This window comes from Candoia aspera, chromosome 2 (genome assembly GCF_035149785.1).
Source record: "Candoia aspera isolate rCanAsp1 chromosome 2, rCanAsp1.hap2, whole genome shotgun sequence".
Taxonomy (NCBI): Eukaryota; Metazoa; Chordata; class Lepidosauria; order Squamata; family Boidae; genus Candoia; species Candoia aspera.
In genome coordinates this window covers 147,579,693-147,598,662 of record NC_086154.1, presented here as the reverse complement: position 1 = coordinate 147,598,662, position 18,970 = coordinate 147,579,693, and the positions used below count along the sequence as shown (strand labels likewise).

The window sequence follows — 18,970 nt, the reverse complement described above, 5'->3', positions numbered from 1 at the left end:
GCTACGTAGGCTTTTACGTCACGCCTGAGCGCGGGCCACCAGAATTGACGCCGTGTTAGGTGTAGGGTCTTGAGGAACCCAAAGTGTCCCGCTTGTTTGGCGTCGTGTGACCTATGCAAGATCGCCTGGCGTTGCGAGTCCGGGACGTAGATTCTGCCTTCCCCCCATGCTAGGTCCTGTGCCATCGTTACCTTGTCGAGGTTTGCCAGGAACCAGGGGTCGGTTTTGAGGGCGGCGGCGAGGTCCTTGCGCATTCCCCCTGGTAGTTGCGGTTGGCTTCTTCCGGTCGCCGGTTGTCCCGCCGTCGGCTGCGCCGTAGAGTCGAGCTGCCTCCGCGCGCCGCTTCGGGTGGTCACGGCCATCCCCAGTTGCGGTGCGGGTACCTTTTTTCCGGCATAGTTTGTGTCTTCCGTGGTTGTCATGAGGAAGGTGCGGTGCGCGTGTTCGGCTTTCCCCGCGAGGTGGATCCACCCGTGCAGCGTTTCTGGGTCGTCGCGGTAGAGGGCCCATTGGAGAACGTCGCGATTGAGCCCCCTTTTGAACATTTCCAGCAGGGTGGTCTCGGACCAGTCGCTGACCGTCCCCGCGAGGGCTTTGAACTCCAGGGCGTAGTCAGGGACCGTGCGTGTGCCCTGTTTAAGTCTTTGGAGTGCGCTTTTCGCCCTTACTTTGGCTAGGGGGTCTTCGAAATAGTTTTTCATCTCATTGATGAAAGCAGGGAAGGTGGCGAGGGCGGGGGAGCTGGACTCGTACAGTTGGACGTACCAGTCCGCCGCCCTGTCTTGGAGTTTGATCGCCACGGCGGCGATCTTGTCGGCCTCGGAGTCGTAGGAGTGTCCGTGCCTCCCCATGAACTCCCTAGCGTTCGTGACGAAGAAGGAGAGTTTCGTGGGGGTCCCATCGAAGATGGGGAAGTCCTTTGGGGCCCGGGCGTTTTGCACGGCCCTGCCTCTCGCTTCCCGGTCTGTGGTGTCGTCCGCCTGTGCCGTCTGCTGACCCTCCGCTGGCCCGTGGGGGTTCGGTGCTTCGCTTGGGGTGTGGGCCTGTGCGGGGACGTCGTTGGGTGGCGCGGGGGGCATAAGCGACTGGAGCATGGTCCGGAGTTCCGTCAGTTGAGCCCGCATGGCCTCGAGTTCAGCTCGTGCCTCCTCGTCCACAGCCCGCGCCGCCGCTGGGGCCGGTTCCGTTGTCGCGTCAGCGGGGGTGGGTTGCCGGCGGGGTTCATCCTCCCTCTGCCGCGGGTCCGCTTCCTCCGCCGTCTGCTGGGTGTCTCCATCGTCCTCCTCCGTGTTGACCGCCGTTGGGCTGTCGCTCCACGCCCGTTGCTGGGGTGCGATGTGGGGCGCGGGGTCCTCCGCTGGTTTCAGAAGTCGTGCTGCTCCCTCCCGCGGTCGGGTTGCCTCCGTCGCCATCTCCCCTTGGGGTTGGAGCTGAGGCTCGGGTCGGGTGGGGTGGGCGTCCATGGCTCCGGGAGTCCGCGGTGCCTCTGGCCTTGGTCGGTCCTCCTCTGTCTCTTGCCGCGCGGCTCGCCCTCCTTGCCCGCGCCGCTCCGGCCTCATCTTGCTGGTCTTCTCGCCGTCTACTCCTCCCGCGGCTCGTTGTCGTCCGGTGGGGCTCGGCGAGGCTGAGTTTATGACTCTCAGCTTTATGTCATGCGCTGCCTGCCTCTGAATAATACTCAGACACTGGTTCATGGATCAGGCTCTGATTTATTCACAGCGCAGTTACAGCGTCGGAAGAAAAAAGCTGAGAGTGACAGGAGCGCGCCGGTGCGGGGTTTAAATACCCCGCGCCGGTCAGTGCCCCCTCACTCGCGGTCACGTCACCCCCCTTTGTCCAATACGTTGCCCTGCCGGTGGGTGAGGGGTTGTGAGGCCCCGCTGGCGTTCCGGGATCGCCCATCATCGGGTTTTCTATTCATCCGGTGATTGCTGTCAGCTGGGCGATCTCCGTTGTATTGGCGCTGATGGCTTGGGTGTGCTCCGTGATCCGTTTAGGTATTGTTTGTTGGCCGTTAGTCGTTGTGGGTTGATGGCTACTTATCTTGAGCCCCTTCACCTCTTTCCTTGCTATTGTCATGTGTGCCATTGCGCTGATGACTTCAGCTCAACGGCACTCATGACAGAAAGCCTGTTACCAAAATTCATTTGATTTATAGAACCAGTAAGAAAAACAGGACCACCACATATTCAGAAACAATGTTGATGCTGAGATTTCTGTTAGGGATCTAGTAGGAAGCTAAAAGAAGAATACAGTAAAGCACCCGTGACCCTGTGGTCCTAATTTCACATGTTGGAAACTGAATTTCAAAAATCCTCAGCAAAAGATCTGCTTAGACTCTTGAAGAGCAATGTATCCACCAGGAAGAGGAAAAAACTATGAAGCAAAAGACAGCGTGAGAAAAAACAGAGGCAGAACCTTTGTTTTTTGGGGGGTCTGATGTTGCCCACTGGTAATTTAGTGCACACCCATTAAAAAAAAAAACCCTTCCCCAGCCCAACCTCAAAGATTAACATGAAAAGACTGAAAGTATTCTATTCTATAGACAAACCACTGCAGTCCTTTCTTTGCTTCAGTCCCACCCCAAATCCTCCCCATTGACCACAATTTCATAAACAACACCACACCAGGACTGTAAATAACTTTAAAACAGAACTCGTTGATGACAGAGAAATCCTGGTTGGTTTGGGTGCATTTAACCCTATCCCAGGTGTGGATGTCACATGAAGCAACCCCTTTCTGGTGTACCTGTCAGTGTGAAAGACAGAACTAAATGGGAATAAATGTGCTCCACTGTTTATCAATACAGGATTCCAAGTTCATGTTCACATGCAAACACCAATTAATATTCTGTGGTTGTCCAGAATACATGCTAGATATCAGTAAAAGCAATTCCTTCACATCAGGAAGTTCACAGCTAAGAGAAAACATCTGCATTTAGATCTCTAAAATGTTGGGCAAGCAATCAGTGGTATTCCCTGTGACACTCATTGGAAGCAGAAGTTGGACTTTGAAGAAGCAGGATAGGAAGAGTATTGACACCTTTGAACTTTGGGTTTAGAGAAGACTCCTGAGAATCCCTTGGGGAGCCAAGAAAAGAAACCAATGGATCGTTGAACAAAACAACCCAGAGTTTTCACTCGAGGCACAAATAACCAGGCTCAAATTATCCTACTTTGGACATATTATGTGAAGACCTAGCTCTCTGGAGAAGGTTCTGATGCTGAGAAAGATGGAAGGAAAGAGAAGAAGAGGATGACCAGCAGCAAATTGGATGGACTCAGTTACAGTGAGGTGCACCTTTGGAAGACTTGAAAGACTAGGTTAGGGACAGATTGTCAGAGAGAAAGTCTGTCTATGTGGTCGCTAAGAGTTGACACCAACTTGATGCCACAGAATCAATCATAATCAAGGTTGGATGGCAACAGGGAAGCTTATTTTATTTTACAACTAGCAGTAGTCATGGCCAAGTGAGGGAGAAACCCCCCCTCCTTTCACTGACATCTGCTAATAGATTTTTCTGAGAGGTGCTGGAGATTCTTGGGCTGAAGGAAGATAACATGGCAATTAAGAACTACATTTGGAATAAACTGCAGTGAGGGATAAGGCTCTTTTACAGTACTGTCTTACATTTTTTCCTTAAACTCAGTTTTCCTCCAAGGCAATGTACATCCCTCTCCCCAAGATTTTATCCTCACAGCAGCAGATTGATATAGCCTGAAAGACCATATCAGGCCTTATCATTTAATGGCTGAGTGGGGATTTGAAGCCTGGCCTCTCTAATCCTAATCTAGCATTCCCTAACCATCAGTCTATTCTGGCTACTTCTAGAATTGTCACAGAACTGTAGGTGAGACACAAATGCTTCAAAGAAATTTAAAATCAAGGTTATTAAAACAGAGCTGGAGTCTTGAAAGCAGAGGTGGTTTCCATCCTGTTCCATCCCATCAGGGGAAAAGCTAAGAAATCCTTCCCTCCGAGAACAGCTGCCAATCAGTTTTCTCCAGCATGGCAAATTCGAGATAAGTGGATGTCAATTCTCAGAATTCTCAGGAATGGCCACGCTGGCTGGGGAATTCTGGGAGGTGAAGTCCACACACCTGAGAGTTGGAAACATTGGACTAGACCAATAGTCCCGACCGCTTTTGAATTCTGGGAACTGTACTTCCAACAGAACTGCAGGGCATTATATTAAGGAGGGCCGGCCAGACGTTACTGGGCTAGAGAGACGTTCAAATTAGCTCACAAATTCCAGCTGAAAGAAATTTCAGTGGCCATTTAAAAGCAACACATTGTATTATTTATTTTATAATTATATTGTTGCAAAGTTGGCCACTTTGATTACTATGTCTCCTGGCTGCTCAGAAATCCAAAATGGCGACAGTGTAACTGCTGGTAACCTGCAAACTAGGAAAAAGGCACCTGAAATATGGTATCTGATTGCCTCCATAGAATCTGGAATTTAAAAAAGAGGGGGAATGATAAAAAACCTCTTAATCTCCTTGGATGGGGAAGAGAAACTTGAGGGTTTAGATACAGTAGTTCTTGTTTAAGCTGATCGGCAACCAAAGTGGCTTAGGGGTCAAATTCCTGTTTGAAGGGGTATCTTTACTCAGTCAACGCCATTTCTTAAATATAGTCTCCAATTTGCTCTCATTCACTCTTTCCTGACTCTCTCTCAAAGTGTGTATGCACACATACACTACATACTGCATACTACAAGATGTTAAAATTCGTTACTTTAAGTGAAGAAATATTGTAGATCCCCCTTTGCTTAAAATAAAATAGATGACTTCATTGACTCATATTCTTCTCTGGGATCTCATCTCCCTCCTGTTTATAACTATAATTTCCTCAGGTCAAAGTCCTTTCCTTACTCTTCAAGTGTCCCATCTTTCCTGAGAGCCCTACAAAGAAAGCATTTCTCTATCAACAAGAGGCAAAATAATAATAATAATAATAATAATAATTCCAAACATGAACTTTGCTGTAAATACTACACATAGTATATGGTATATAGACATGTGCTGTGAAACTGGGATAAAGTGTAACATGATACACAATCTAAAGGTAATCTGGCATTTAGCACAAACTTGGAGGGTACTGGAGAATAGGACTGGAGAATCCAATAGCACGTTGTGTGGTTTGCAAAGCTAGATACCTGGGATACATCAGCAACAAGTTCACGGAATATGGAATTTCCCTTGTCTTGATTGTTTTCCTTCCCACTGTTTGCACTGCATTAAAAGACTGACTGACTCACTAAGTCCAAAAGTTAACATGGGTCAAGGAACAATCACCACACCACCAGTTTCTTTGGCCAAAGCTCAGCCATCCAAACTTCAGCATAATTCTTACATCACAATCCTGCAACAATTACCAATGTTGTAAAATGCTTCACGGTGTTAGTATGCTGTAGTCTAAAAAAATATGTTCATGTGTATTTAAACAAAGATGATTCACCTGGGGACAGAGCTTGAGGAAAAAAGCAGATGAAGGACAGAAAAGCATCCGGGTTCTAAACCACTATGGCTACTTGCTACAAATTTGGGGAAATTCAGTGTTTAATATACTACAAGGACAGAAATTCACATAATTAGAAGGGATCATTTGGGAAACTGAGTCCAGCTCAATTTAAGAAAGTTTGAACAGTCCCATTTTAAAGGGTGGGGGAATAGGGCCTTATTTTTAAAATACTGTAGACAAAAAGGTTGTAAGTATATGAGCTAGGCAAAAGCCTGCTATGTCAATGGAAGCATCCAGTATGTCTTGAATTTTATGTGTATATATGTGTATATATTTTATCCATTAGAAAAAAATTATTTGACAGCAATTTTGGCCTATGAGGGAGATTAACAAAGGAAACAAGATGTATTATTTAGCTTAGCCTTGAGCCACCTTACCCCTCTCTCTTTTTCTTACAGGGAACAATCTAAAATCTCATGTTTAAATGCTATGGTTTAAACTATCTCAGGGCTCTCTGGGGTTCAGCAGAAAATACCATAAGACCTGAGGAGGCCAATGATAAATTTCTGAAGCACCCACAGTTAAATATGTTATCTTGAACGCCTAGAACTGAAGGACTGTGTCATCTACCTGCAAGTGACAGGATAAAGTGTGCTAGGAGAATGAACAAACTGCACTTTAAAAACCAAGGAAAATCCTCTCAAGAGTATCATTTGACTTGGAATATTTGGAAAGTCTTCTCTTTTCCTCATCCCACCACCCTAGTAGCTGAGAACAGCCTTGCAGAACCGTTGCCCAACAAAAGCCAGCCTTCTCTCTTCCTACCTGACACCAAGGGGTTGGCTTTTGAGTTCGTAGAAGCTCTCGCTGCTCAGAGAGAGAATGTTCTCCAAATCAATGTCGGCCACGATCCCAGACTCTGGGGGCACAGAGCTGAGGCTGTTTGAAAAGACAGATAAGGATTAAAACACAATGCTTATTTCTCTTTGAACAATTAAGACTTATCTCGGCCAATAAACTGAGATTCAGCTCTTCTAAGCCATTCTCTATATAGCAGGAGACATCAATGTTTGCCTAATAAGCCCGGGGCATCCTTTCTTAGAGAAATCAGACCTGCCAAGGCCACCCATTCTTTAATAGTTGTATAACTGGGCTACTGTAACACACACTACATAGGACTACCCTTAAAAATTGTCCTTTAGTCTTCAGAAGTTAACTGCTATCCTGTTATCTGAGACAGATCGCCAAGTATTATTCCAGCCTTGTTCTGTCCATGCTGATCATCTGTCTGCTTCCAGTTTCAAATTCTTATTTTGAAAGCTGTTTTTGGCTTTGAACTCTACAACTTTAAGATCTACTTCTCCTATAGCTCTATTCCTCTCCCATGTGTTATTGTCAATGTCAGAGCTCGACTCTTCATTCCTTTTCCAGCTGAGGTTCAACTGAACCACAGAATAGGGCTCTTCCCCTAAGGAAGATCTTCCACAGAGACAAGCCAAAACTGTTAAATGCATGTAAAAACTTGGCTTTTTTGAGTGGATTTATTACTGATCCATTTGTTTGCTTGGATATGTTGTATTTCTTGCTGGCGATGTGATAGAGCAATATCATTTTCAAGAAATAGAAGAGCCTTCCTGATTTCATAGTTTATTTCCACGAACTATGACAGCTGGCCAGCAGTTACAATCCTATTGCTGGATCCACAAACTTAAGATTTTCCATTGCTCTTGTTATCTGCTATCGGTTTGTTGCTTGTTGCTTATTTGAGGGATAACAGCTGATTTTAACAGTTAATCTTAATGTTGCTGGCCACTTTCATTTTCAAGCAAACCAGACTTTAATAGTAACACTTGGTAAGCAACTCCTGCAACTTTCAATTTCCCTGGCAACTATCCACAGACTCTGAAAAAGTAAGAAGGGTTCCTTGTTTCTGCAAATCACAGTCTGGGGCCTCTTGTCCATCCATAAACACGCACAGGGGAAAAGGTAGGGAAATTCCCCACAATGAAATAGATGTCACAGAAATGCAAGTGGAACAATGATACAATATTTCTCCAGTTTCCAGGGGCTGAGTGGAAAAATCAGAGGCTATCAATAATTTGTAGATGCCAGATTCAAACCCTGTGCTGAGCATAACCCACTTACTCACTAAACTTTCAGATCTGAAACATACATATATATCTCAAACCTAAGGTCATCAACATATATTGCAGGGAGAATATGGTTTACCCAAATGTGGTCAGAGAAAATATTTTTACTCCCCAAGCATGATTTTTGTGACAACCATGCCAGTTCATATGCCTTGCTAAGGAGCTTCATACTTTGGGACTTACATATTTCACAAAGACGGAAAGAATTCCGACTTTTAACAGCAGGATGTTTTATTTCCAAGAATAGGGGACTGACAATTCTTTGAATGTTTCTTTTTCTCTACATGATTTGGCAAGACTTTAGTGCAATGTTAACACAGTTCTGTATCTGATTACCTCCAGTTAACATCTCCCAGATTACTCAAACACTCCGTCTAGGATTGGAACCTGGTGAAGAAATACTCAGTACATTTTTTCTCCTTTCCTTGGCCCCTCCTGCAATTTCTTAACTATCTGGTTAGCTGTAGAATTCTTTGAAATTCAGGATTTTGTAATCCTTCAAATAATCTAATAAACATATTATTATGAATGCTGAGTGATTTCTTTTCTCATGATCAGCTCAGCTGCTGTTGCCTATTTTATAAGTTTCCAGAGTTGGTCTTACATGTTTTGCTACTTGAGACATTCAAATCCCATTCTGCGTACACATAAAAGCTGAATTAGCAGCTAAAGTTTACTTTAACTTCACTACATCTGGGGACAGCTGAGAGAGGGCAAATGAGAGGATCCAACAGCCCCGACTTCCAAGACAGCTGCATGAAGTATCTGCTTCATTCTGTCTAACCACAGATCTGACTCTGAGAAATCCACATGCCACGTTAATCACCCAAGTTCTTTGCCTGCAGCTTTTCAAATAATCAGCCTGTTGATGTTTGAAAAATCCCAGGTGATTGGAAAGCTTACTGATTCGGTCACCTCGACCGTTATTTATTTTATACTTTTATTAACCTTACATCCTGCCTTTCATTTAGGAGCTCAGGGCTGTGTACACAGCATTCTTTCTTTCTGCTTTTCTCTGTAACAACAACCCTGCGAGGCAGGTTGCACTGAGAGGGAGCAACTGGCCCAAAGTCAATCAGTGAGCTTTCATGGCTGAGGGTGGACCAGAATCTGCGTCTCCCTGGTGCCAGCCCAACACCTTATCTGTTACAGCAGACTGCCTCTGAGTCAATTAATTGTTATTATTAGCAGACATTAGTCTTAGCACACAAGCTAAGAGATTTAAAACAGTCCACAAATATCTTATTAATAGCAAAATATTGGTTATGTTTTCACAGACTGTTATGCTTCTGAGGGAGTGGATGTGACTATCTCTGAAAGTTATGGTCCTAGTGCCAGCCCTACGAGGTAGACCAGGCCAGGAAATCAGCTCCACAGGAAGGCTAAAACTATTTTTATTGAGATTGCCGATAATAGCAGAATCCTGCAAGTCTGATTGTGCCGTGCCTCCTTCTTATACTTAGTGAATTAGGGGGGCATCTTCCTGAACTGCTTCTGAATGTTACCTTGCTATTCCGAACTTAAAAAAATGTTTCAGCCCCTTTGCCTAGATAATGGTTCCTGCATACCTCCATCAAGGCCATCTTCCTTACTCTCTACACACAGAAAGCATCGAACATTCAATGTGCAACATGCACACATCCAGGATAGTCCATTTTAAAATGTTTAATCAAGAGCTGGAGAAGATACAGAAAAGAGCTAGTAGAAGGGTACTGTGGGAGTATGGTGGGTGGTGACAACCTGTCTTCTTGTTGAAGACAGAGCTCTTTAATTTAAACAAACAACTAAGGAAATTGGTAAAAGTATATAAGAGGATAAAGAGGACAAACAGAAAACCGGAAATGAGAAACTGTCATGAGAAGTGAAGACCCTTTTCGGATACTTTAAGAGAGACCCAGATCAGCTTTTCGTTAATGGCTTCTGATTATATAGCTGATCAGGCCAGCTTCTTATACAAAACTAGTATATTTCCGGTCACCACATTCTAGGGAGTATCCATGGGGTTTCTTTTTTTAACAACCTTTGCAGAAATGTTTGGTAAACCTCTGCAGAGGCACCTTATTCAACTAAACAGGCTTTTGATCTGAGGAGTAAGGTAAGTTCTTAGAGTTCCAGCAGAATGGTGATTATGCATATCATAATCGTAAACCATCTGGTTGCCTGAATCCACCAATTCCAGGTCCCAAAGGCTACCTATCTCCATCTTGGCCCTAGAAATAAAGAGCCAGTGTAACTGGAAATTCTGGAGTCCCAGTTGGGGAAGGCTGACCTGCTTGTATTGCCCTAAAGCTAAATCATGTTTAGATCTCATTTAGAGGTACTACAGAGCGAACAAGGGAGTTTTCCTTGCTGTTGCCCTCCCCAGGGACAGAAAACTGGCCCCAGAGGCAGGCCGGAAGACAAGTAATTCCCAGTATAAAACTGAGCGGCGAGACCATCCTACCAACACACAAAACTAAGGCAGAATTTAGAACTTAGGTGGAATTCATGGCAGCCATTTCAAGCCAAACATGGTGAAAGTGAAAATGGAGATTCCTAATCCAGAGAGAAGACGTTGTGCAACCAGCATGACAAGAGACCTCCTTTCTCCCAAGAGCCAAATTTGAAGAAGTGAAAAAGGTGGCTGCTGGAGAGCTCTGCACAACCACAAAAGAAATGTCTCCATCGGTGCCTGAATCTGCAGGAAGAGAGCAGGAGCTGTAGCAGACAAACAAGTGGGTGAAATCCCTGAGTTACAAAACTAGGCTTGGCTTTCCTCTAAATCACTTAAGAGGCCTGATTTCACCCTAATCTTTTCTCAACTTTGCCAAAAGGCTACTTTAACCTTTCAAACAGTGTTTTTAGAAGCTTCAGACTGTAATCCTTGCAGCACCCCTGAAAGTTACTTAAGCAGAAGGATCCTGGTGCTGGGTGGGGCAAAGGTGCAGTTGGCAGCCACAGAGAGGCCATTACTCTTGGGCCACAGATTGGACTGAACATTCAAGACTCCTGTGGCATTTTATCCCCATGGGAAGGGCAAGAATTAACATTAGCATTAAAGCAACAGCAGCATTTCTGGGTATAATTCAAAATGCTGGTTTTGATCTCTGCAGCCTCTTACAGCTTGGGATCAAAAAACTACAAAACCAAAACATTATATGTGGACCTAAACCTGCTCATTCATTCAAGTCAGGTGTGGAAGCCCTGCTATCAAGACTCCAGACTGAGACGCTGGTGCAAATGTCTGGTCTCCCTGACAAAATGTTATCTGATGTTCCAACTCAGGCAACATGGTGCAATGTTTGCGCATGTGTCCTGCGCCAGCAAAGTAGCTGGCCGAAACCGTGATATAGTAGCACTTTTATGTAATTTTTTTTAAACCTTGGATAACCAGAAATGGGGATGGAGGGAGAGAAAAAGAAGCAAGAGATAGAAGAGTAGAAGCTCTTGAATGTCAGGGGGAAGAACATGGTGGTGGGGGGAGGGATGACCTTGGAGGAAGAAGCAGGGAGACCAGAGCTAGGCTGGGAAAAACCAAACAGGACAGGAAGAGGAAGAGGAAGACAAAAAGATGAAGATGAAGATAGGAAGACCAGGCCTGGGAAGACCTTACATGAGAAGAAGAGAAATGGGTAGACTGGGGCAGGTGGGAGGTTTTAGGGAGAGATAGCTGGGAAATGGTGTGGGAATGTGAGCGTGAAAATTATTGGGGTGTGAGAACCGGGGGAGTGAAAACCGGAAGAGGGAGAAGAAAGAGGAAGACAGTTGGAGGGCAGTCTTGAAGAAAGGAGAAGACCATGCACTCAAAATGTTTCTGTTTCCATTGCCTCTCACTGCCTTTCTCTGAAAAGCATGTTTTATGATTCACTGAGCAATTCATAGTAGCCATTTTGTGACTGTGCCTCCAAATTCCTATGTGCCTCTTGATCCCCAAAAGGTGGGAATCCTTGTTCTATATTTACAGTGCTCTGACAAGCAAGGCTGGAGAGCAGTCAGGACACACATAAACACTGAAATTGTCCTAACAGCCAGGAACCACGCTGAGACAAGGAACAGGTCTCTAGTATTTTATTGCTGCTACATAACAGGAAAATCCTAGCAAACTGAAGAAGTGTGGGAAAAACCCAGACATATAAACCCCAAGGGTTAAGGCGGGCCCGATCTGTGTCTCTTGGAATGGCTGACCAATTCCTCAGTGCTACGCATGCGCTTTACAGCCTGGATGGGAGCCCCCTGCTCGCCATCCTCACTCATGACAGAAATGGCACCTTGGAGACTATCATATTTATTCTGGCAAATGATAATGTGAACTAGAGCCTACTTCCTCTGAGTACCAGAGATTTTCATAGATTGCAAATAAGTTTATTCTAAGAACATAGTAAACCAGCTTATTCTAAGGTAAACCAATGGTCTCATTAGCTTACAAATGGTCAGCCAGAAATGGAGTTGCTCTTCATTGTGCTCAGGAATCTTGCAGTCCTTCGTACCTTCCAGGAGGATTGAAAATCTGGGTCTTTTGGCAAGTAAAGCATGCACCCCTCAAATAGATGCCACCTTTCTAGTCCCTGCAACATTTCTAGCACACTTAGGAACACCCACCACAAGGTCAGATGGATGCTGGAGATGATCTGATGAGAGGAGGCTCTGGAATTCACAAGACAACTGAGAAACATGTTCCTGCCATCTCACATCTCAAACATGGAGAAGCAGTTCAGTTTGAAGGAAGTAACACATTACTCGCTGGACATTAGCATGGCTGACCTGGAAGGACTGCTCTGCTGCCAACACTATCCAAAGTGGTGTGGAAGGGTGAGATGTGCCAGGAATGAGTGGTTCTAATGTCCCCATTCTGGCTCATGTCACCATCGTTTTCCCCTCCAGTAGAGATGAATGAGGGCAGCTTCTGAAATGTCTACACATCCTTTATAAGGCCAGATTCTACACTCACACTGACAACTATGTGCTTGGCAACTGAATGGGAATATCTCCTGAGCTGTAGCCTTCAAGGACCTACAGTGGAAACCATCTTGACCTCCAGGGACCCAGCTACCAGGAAGATCTTGACATGCCCTTGAAGAGGGGTGCAAAAGGCAGAAAGTCTGGCACCAGCAGGGATCTTGGAATTACTGGGGTTCTTGAAAGTAGATCTCAATAGGAGACTAGCAACTAATATTGTACATTACATAGACAGGCAACCTGAAGCTTTGTCCACCTGGATAGGCAAGATAACTTCTTCTCTGGTCACTTACCTACATGTCATTTTATAGAGCTAGTACTCTACTCTCACTCTTTCTGATTCATCATGTCTGTTTATGAGACTGTCATTGGTTCTCGGGGCTTTAATGACTGCTCCTTTCAAACTCATCAGACAGATGATATCCATCAACATCCTCACCTGGGAGACAGCCTTTTTAGTAATCCTACCTTGGCTAAGATGTCAGTGCAAATAACTACTTTTCATCTGAGTATGTCAAGGACCCAATCTGACAGACAAGTCCCAGGGACAGCACAGAGGGATTTTTGTTAAGGTTTATATTATTTTTATTGTTTCTCAGAATTCTCAAACAAGCAACCAAAAAGTGATTGGCATGGTGGAAGAGACCTGAATGAAGTGGAAGGGCTTTCTTAAAGCTCCTGCTCCACTCAACTCCTCCTCTGAGACCTCACCTGGGTTATCTTTGAACCAAAGAGTACTAGACTCATGTTAACAAATAGCCTAACAGGTCACAGGCATAGCACGGAGTAAAATGGGAGGAAACTCTATCAATGTGTGGGACAGCTCCTTCCTGCTTCACCCATCACTCCTCTGTGCCTGCAACCTGTCAACTTGACTGTTTTTCGTCCCATGTTCAACTGACAGCCCAAGTGACAAGTCACTGACTTGAAGCACCTCCAGATTGGTGACCTGACACATGGACTACTTGAAACCTCTTTTCCAGGCACCCGCTATAGTCATTCCACTGGCCATATATTAAGGAGAGTTGGTTTTCCCACCAGCAAGTGACATTGGATAGAAGAGTGAACAAAGCTGCAGGAATCCACCAACTGCTGCCCTTAAATTCTCCTGCAGTAAAATTGTAAGGGCAGCACCCCAAACTGGCCTCATGACTGAGGCGGAATAGGACTCAGCCGTCAGAGCAACACAAGTTATGCTGTCATCCTTTTCTGCTGACTCAAGGACTGGCAGAACGTATGTTACCAGAGCTATAAGGAAGACCTCCAAGGTGACAAAGCATGCTCAGTAGATGAAAAATGCTGAACGTTCACTTGATAATGTAAGAGGAAGAGGACTGCAATGGATTGTTGAGGAAGAGAACGTGGTGGCCTCTCTCTTAGCATTGTAAATATGGCATCAGTTTCAGTTTGTTGTGGCTCCTGTTCCTTATTCCTGAAAATATCTCTAGAAGCATCATAGGAGTAGTACATTATTATGTTACATGTGTATCATCATTAGCCATAAACTCCATGAGGTATTAACTGCTTGAACGGCCAATGCACTGCAAATATTTCCCAGTGCCTTATCCATAACATTCATCTGAATCCACAAGGAGCACTCCGCTACAGCATAACTATACAGAAAATCTCAGCAATCTGCCAGACTAGTGCATGCATTATCTTATGTACTAAAGGCATCGTTTTTATTTAGTTAACTAAATCAACATTTAAAATATAATGAATCGCAAAAAACATAAATCAAACATGTATCGTGCTGAGGAAAACTCATCCAAAACAATTAATTCCCACTTCCTGCAGGTAGAGGCCCAACTCTCAGTCACACCCCAAAAGTTTCCTGGAAACTAGGTCCTAAGGGCCTTTCTAAATGCCAACAATGTAGGGGAGGACCTGATCCCATAAGAAATGTCATGCCAGAGAAGAGAGCACAGCAATGGAAAATGGTACCTTTATGGCCCCTCGCAGTAACCCCTTCAGCAAAGGATCGTTACCTTGTCGTGGTGCTGGAGCTTGAGCACCTCAATGATGCCATGAGCTAAACTGTGAAGGGCCACCCAAGACAGGAAGGTCATGACAGAGAGGTCAGACTAAATGCGATCCCTGGGGAAGGTAATGGCAACCCACCCCAGTATTCTTGCCGTGAAAACTAAGTGGATCAGTACAACCAGAGATATGTCGGCATACAATTGGAAGATGAGACCCCCAGGTCGGAAGATGGTCAAAATGCTACTGGGGAGGAACAGAGGATGAGTTCAACTAGCCCCAGACATGATGATGCAGCTAGCTCAAAGCCGAAAGGATGGCTAGTGGCCGACGGTGCTGGTGGTGAACGGCGAATCCGATGTTCTAAGGATCAACACACCATCGGAACCTGGAAGGTAAGATCTATGAGCCAGGGCAAATTGGATGTGGTTATTGGTGAGATGTCAAGATTAAAGATAGACATTTTGGGCATCAGTGAACTGAATGACTGGAATGGGCCACTTCACATCAGATGACCACCAGATCTACTACTGTGGACAAGAGGACCACAGAAGAAATGGAGTAGCCTTCATAATTAATAGTAAAGTGGCTAAAGCAGTGCTTGGATACAATCCAAAAAACGACAGAATGATCTCAATTCAAATTCAGGGCAAGCCATCTAACATCACAGTGATCCAAATATACGCCCCAACCACAGATGCTGAAGCAGCTGAAGTAGAGCAGTTCTATGAGGATCTGCAGCACCTACTGGACAACACACCAAAAAGAGATGTTATTTTCATCACAGGAGACTGGAATGCTAAGGTGGGCAGTCAAATGACACCTGGAATTACAGGTAAGCATGGCCTGGGAGAACAAAATGAAGCAGGACATAGGCTGATAGAATTTTGCCAAGACAACTCACTCTGCATAACAAACACTCTCTTCCAACAACCTAAGAGATGGCTTTATACATGAAGTTCACCAGATGGACAACACCAAAATCAGGTTGACTACATCCTTTGCAGCCAAAGGTGACAGACATCTATACAATCGGTAACAACAAGACCTGGAGCTGACTATAGTTCAGATCACGAACTTCTTCTTGCACGATTTAGGATCAGACTAAAGAGATTAGGGAAGACCCACAGATCAGCTAGATATGAGCTCACTAATATTCCTAAGGAATATGCAGTGGAGGTGAAGAATAGATTTAAGGGACTGGACTTAGTAGATAGGGTCCCGGAAGAACTATGGACAGAAGTTCGCAGCATTGTTCAGGAGGCGGCAACAAAATACATCCCAAAGAAAGAGAAAACCAAGAAGGCAAAATGGCTGTCTGCTGAGACACTAGAAGTAGCCCAAGAAAGAAGGAAAGCAAAAGGTAACAGTGATAGAGGGAGATACGCCTAATTAAATGCAAAATTCCAGAGGTTAGCCAGAAGAGATAAGGAATTATTTCTAAACAAGCAATGCGAGGAAGTGGAAGAAGACAATAGACTAGGAAGGACAAGAGACCTCTTCCAGAAAATTAGAAACATTGGAGGTAAATTCCAGGCAAAAATGGGTATGATCAAAAACAAAAATGGCAAGGGCCTAACAGAAGAAGAAGAGATCAAGAAACAGTGGCAAGAATATACGGAAGACCTGTATAGGAAGGATAACAATATCAGGGATAGCTTTGACAATGTGGTCAGTGAGTTAGAGCCAGACCTCCTGAAGGGTGAGGTTGAATGGGCCTTGAGAAGCATTGCTAATAACAAGGCAGCAGGAGACGATGGTATCCCAGTTGAATTGTTCAAAATCTTGCGAAATGATGCTGTAAAGGTAATACATGCTATATGCCCGCAAATTTGGAAAACACAAGAATGGCCATCAGATTGGAAAAAATCAACTTATATCCCCATACCAAAAAAGGGAAACACTAAAGAATGTTCAAACTATTGAACAGTGGCACTCATTTCACATGCCAGTAAGGTAATGCTCAAGATCCTGCAAGGTAGACTTCAGCAATTCATGGAGCGAGAATTGCCAGATGTACAAGCTGGGTTTAGAAAAGGCAGAGGAACTAGGGACCAAATTGCCAATATCCGCTGGATAATGGAAAAAGCCAGGGAGTTTCAGAAAAACATCTATTTCTGTTTTATTGACTATTCTAAAGCCTTTGACTGTGTGTTGTTTATTCGTTTAGTCGCTTCCGACTCTTCGTGACTTCATGGACCAGCCCATGCCAGAGCTTCCTATCAGTTGTCAACACCCCCAGCTCCCCCAGGGACAAGTCCGTCACCTCTAGAATACCAGCCATCCACCTTGCCCTTGGTCGGCCCCTCTTCCTTTTGCCCTCCACTCTCCCTAGCATCAGCATCTTCTCCAGGGTGTCCTGTCTTCTCATTATGTGGCCAAAGTACTTCAGTTTTGCCTTTAATATCATTCCCTCAAGTGAGCAGTCTGGCTTTCTTTTCTGGAGGATGGACTGGTTTGATCTTCTTGCAGTCCAAGGCACTCTCAGAACTTTCCTCCAACACCACAGTTCAAAAGCATCGATCTTCCTTCGCTCAGCCTTCCTTATGGTCCAGCTCTCGCAGCCATATGTTACTACGGGGAACACCATTGCTTTAACTATGCGGACCTTTGTTGTCAGTGTGATGTCTCTGCTCTTAACTATTTTATCGAGATTTGTCATTGCTCTTCTCCCAAGGATTAAGCGTCTTCTGATTTCCTGACTGCAGTCAGCATCTGCAGTAATCTTCACACCTAGAAATACAAAGTCTTTCACTGCTTCTACGTTTTCTCCCTCTATTTGCCAGTTCTCAATCAAGCTGGTTGCCATAATCTTTTTTTTGAGGTTTAGCTGCAAGCCAGCTTTTGCACTTTCTTCTTTCACCTTCATCATAAGGCTCCTCAGTTCCTCTTCGCTTTCAGCCATCAAAGTGGTATCATCTACATATCTGAGATTGTTAATGTTTCTTCCAGCAATTTTAACTCCAGCCTTGGATTCCTCAAGCCCAGCATGTCGCATGATGTGTTCTGCGTACAAGTTGAATAGGTAGGGTGAGAGTCTACAGCCCTGCCATACTCCTTTCCCAATCTTAAACCAGTCTGTTGTTCCGTGGTCTGTTCTTACTGTTGCTACTTGGTCGTTATACAGATTCTTCAGGAGGCAGACAAGATGACTTGGTATCCCCATACCTCTAAGAACTTGCCACAGTTTGTTATGGTCCACACAGTCAAAGGCTTTAGAATAGTCAATAAAACAGAAATAGATGTTTTTCGGAAACTCCCTGGCTTTTTCCATTATCCAGCGGATATTGGCAATTTGGTCCCTAGTTCCTCTGCCTTTTCTAAACCCAGCTTGTACATCTGGCAATTCTCGCTCCATGAATTGCTGAAGTCTACCTTGCAGGATCTTGAGCATTACCTTACTGGCATATGAAATGAGTGCCACTGTTTGATAGTTTGAACATTCTTTAGTGTTTCCCTTTTTTGGTATGGGGATATAAGTTGATTTTTTCCAATCTGATGGTTCTTGTGTTTTCCAAATTTGCGGGCATATAGCATGTATTACCTTTACAGCACCATCTCGCAAGATTTTGAACAATTCAGCTGGGATACCATCGTCTCCTGCTGCCTTCTTATTAGCAATGCTTCTCAAGGCCCATTCAACCTCACTCATCAGGATGTCTGGCTCTAGCTCACTGACCACACCATCAAAGCTATCCCTGATATTGTTATCCCTCCTATACAGGTCTTCTGTATATTCTTACCACCTTTTCTTGATCTCTTCTTCTTCTGTTAGGTCCTTGCCATCTTTGTGTTTGATCATACCCATTTTTGCCTGGAATTTACCTCCAATGGTTCTAATTTTCTGGAAGAGGTCTCTTGTCCTTCGTATTCTATTGTCTTCTTCCACTTCCATGCATTGCTTGTTGACTGTGTGGACCATAACAAATTGTGGCAAGTTCTTAGTGGTATGGGGATACCAAGTCATCTTGTCTGCCTCCTGAGGAATCTGTATAACGACCAAGTAGCAACAGTAAGAACAGACCACGGAACAACGGACTGGTTTAAGATTGGGAAAGGAGTATGGCAGGGCTGTAGACTCTCACCCTATCTATTCAACTTGTACGCAGAACACATCATGCGATGTGCTGGGCTTGAGGAATCCAAGGCTGGAGTTAAAATCTCTGGAAGAAACATTAACAGTCTCAGATATGCAGATGATACCACTTCAATGGCTGAAAGCGAAGAGGAACTGAGGAGCCTTATGATGGTGAAAGAAGAAAGTGCAAAAGCTGGCTTGCAGCTAAACCTCAAAAAAAAAACAAGATTATGGCAACCAGCTTGATTGAGAACTGGCAAATAGAGGGAGAAAACATAGAGGCAGTGAAAGACTTTGTATTTCTAGGTGTGAAGATTACTGCAGATGCTGACTGCAGTCAGGAAATCAGAAGACGCTTAAT

General features: G+C 44.6%; 1 protein-coding gene across 3 annotated transcripts in view; it reads right to left on the bottom strand.

Moving 5' to 3' along the window:
- The window catches only part of TFE3 (transcription factor binding to IGHM enhancer 3), a 43,546-nt gene that overhangs the window by 16,179 nt on the left and 8,397 nt on the right, over window positions 1-18,970 (bottom strand). For all 3 annotated transcript variants that reach the window (XM_063294109.1, XM_063294111.1, XM_063294110.1), the window contains exon 2: window positions 6,292-6,405. In XM_063294109.1, the coding sequence (XP_063150179.1) occupies window positions 6,292-6,405 (114 nt within the window). The remainder of the gene's footprint in view (window positions 1-6,291; window positions 6,406-18,970) is intronic.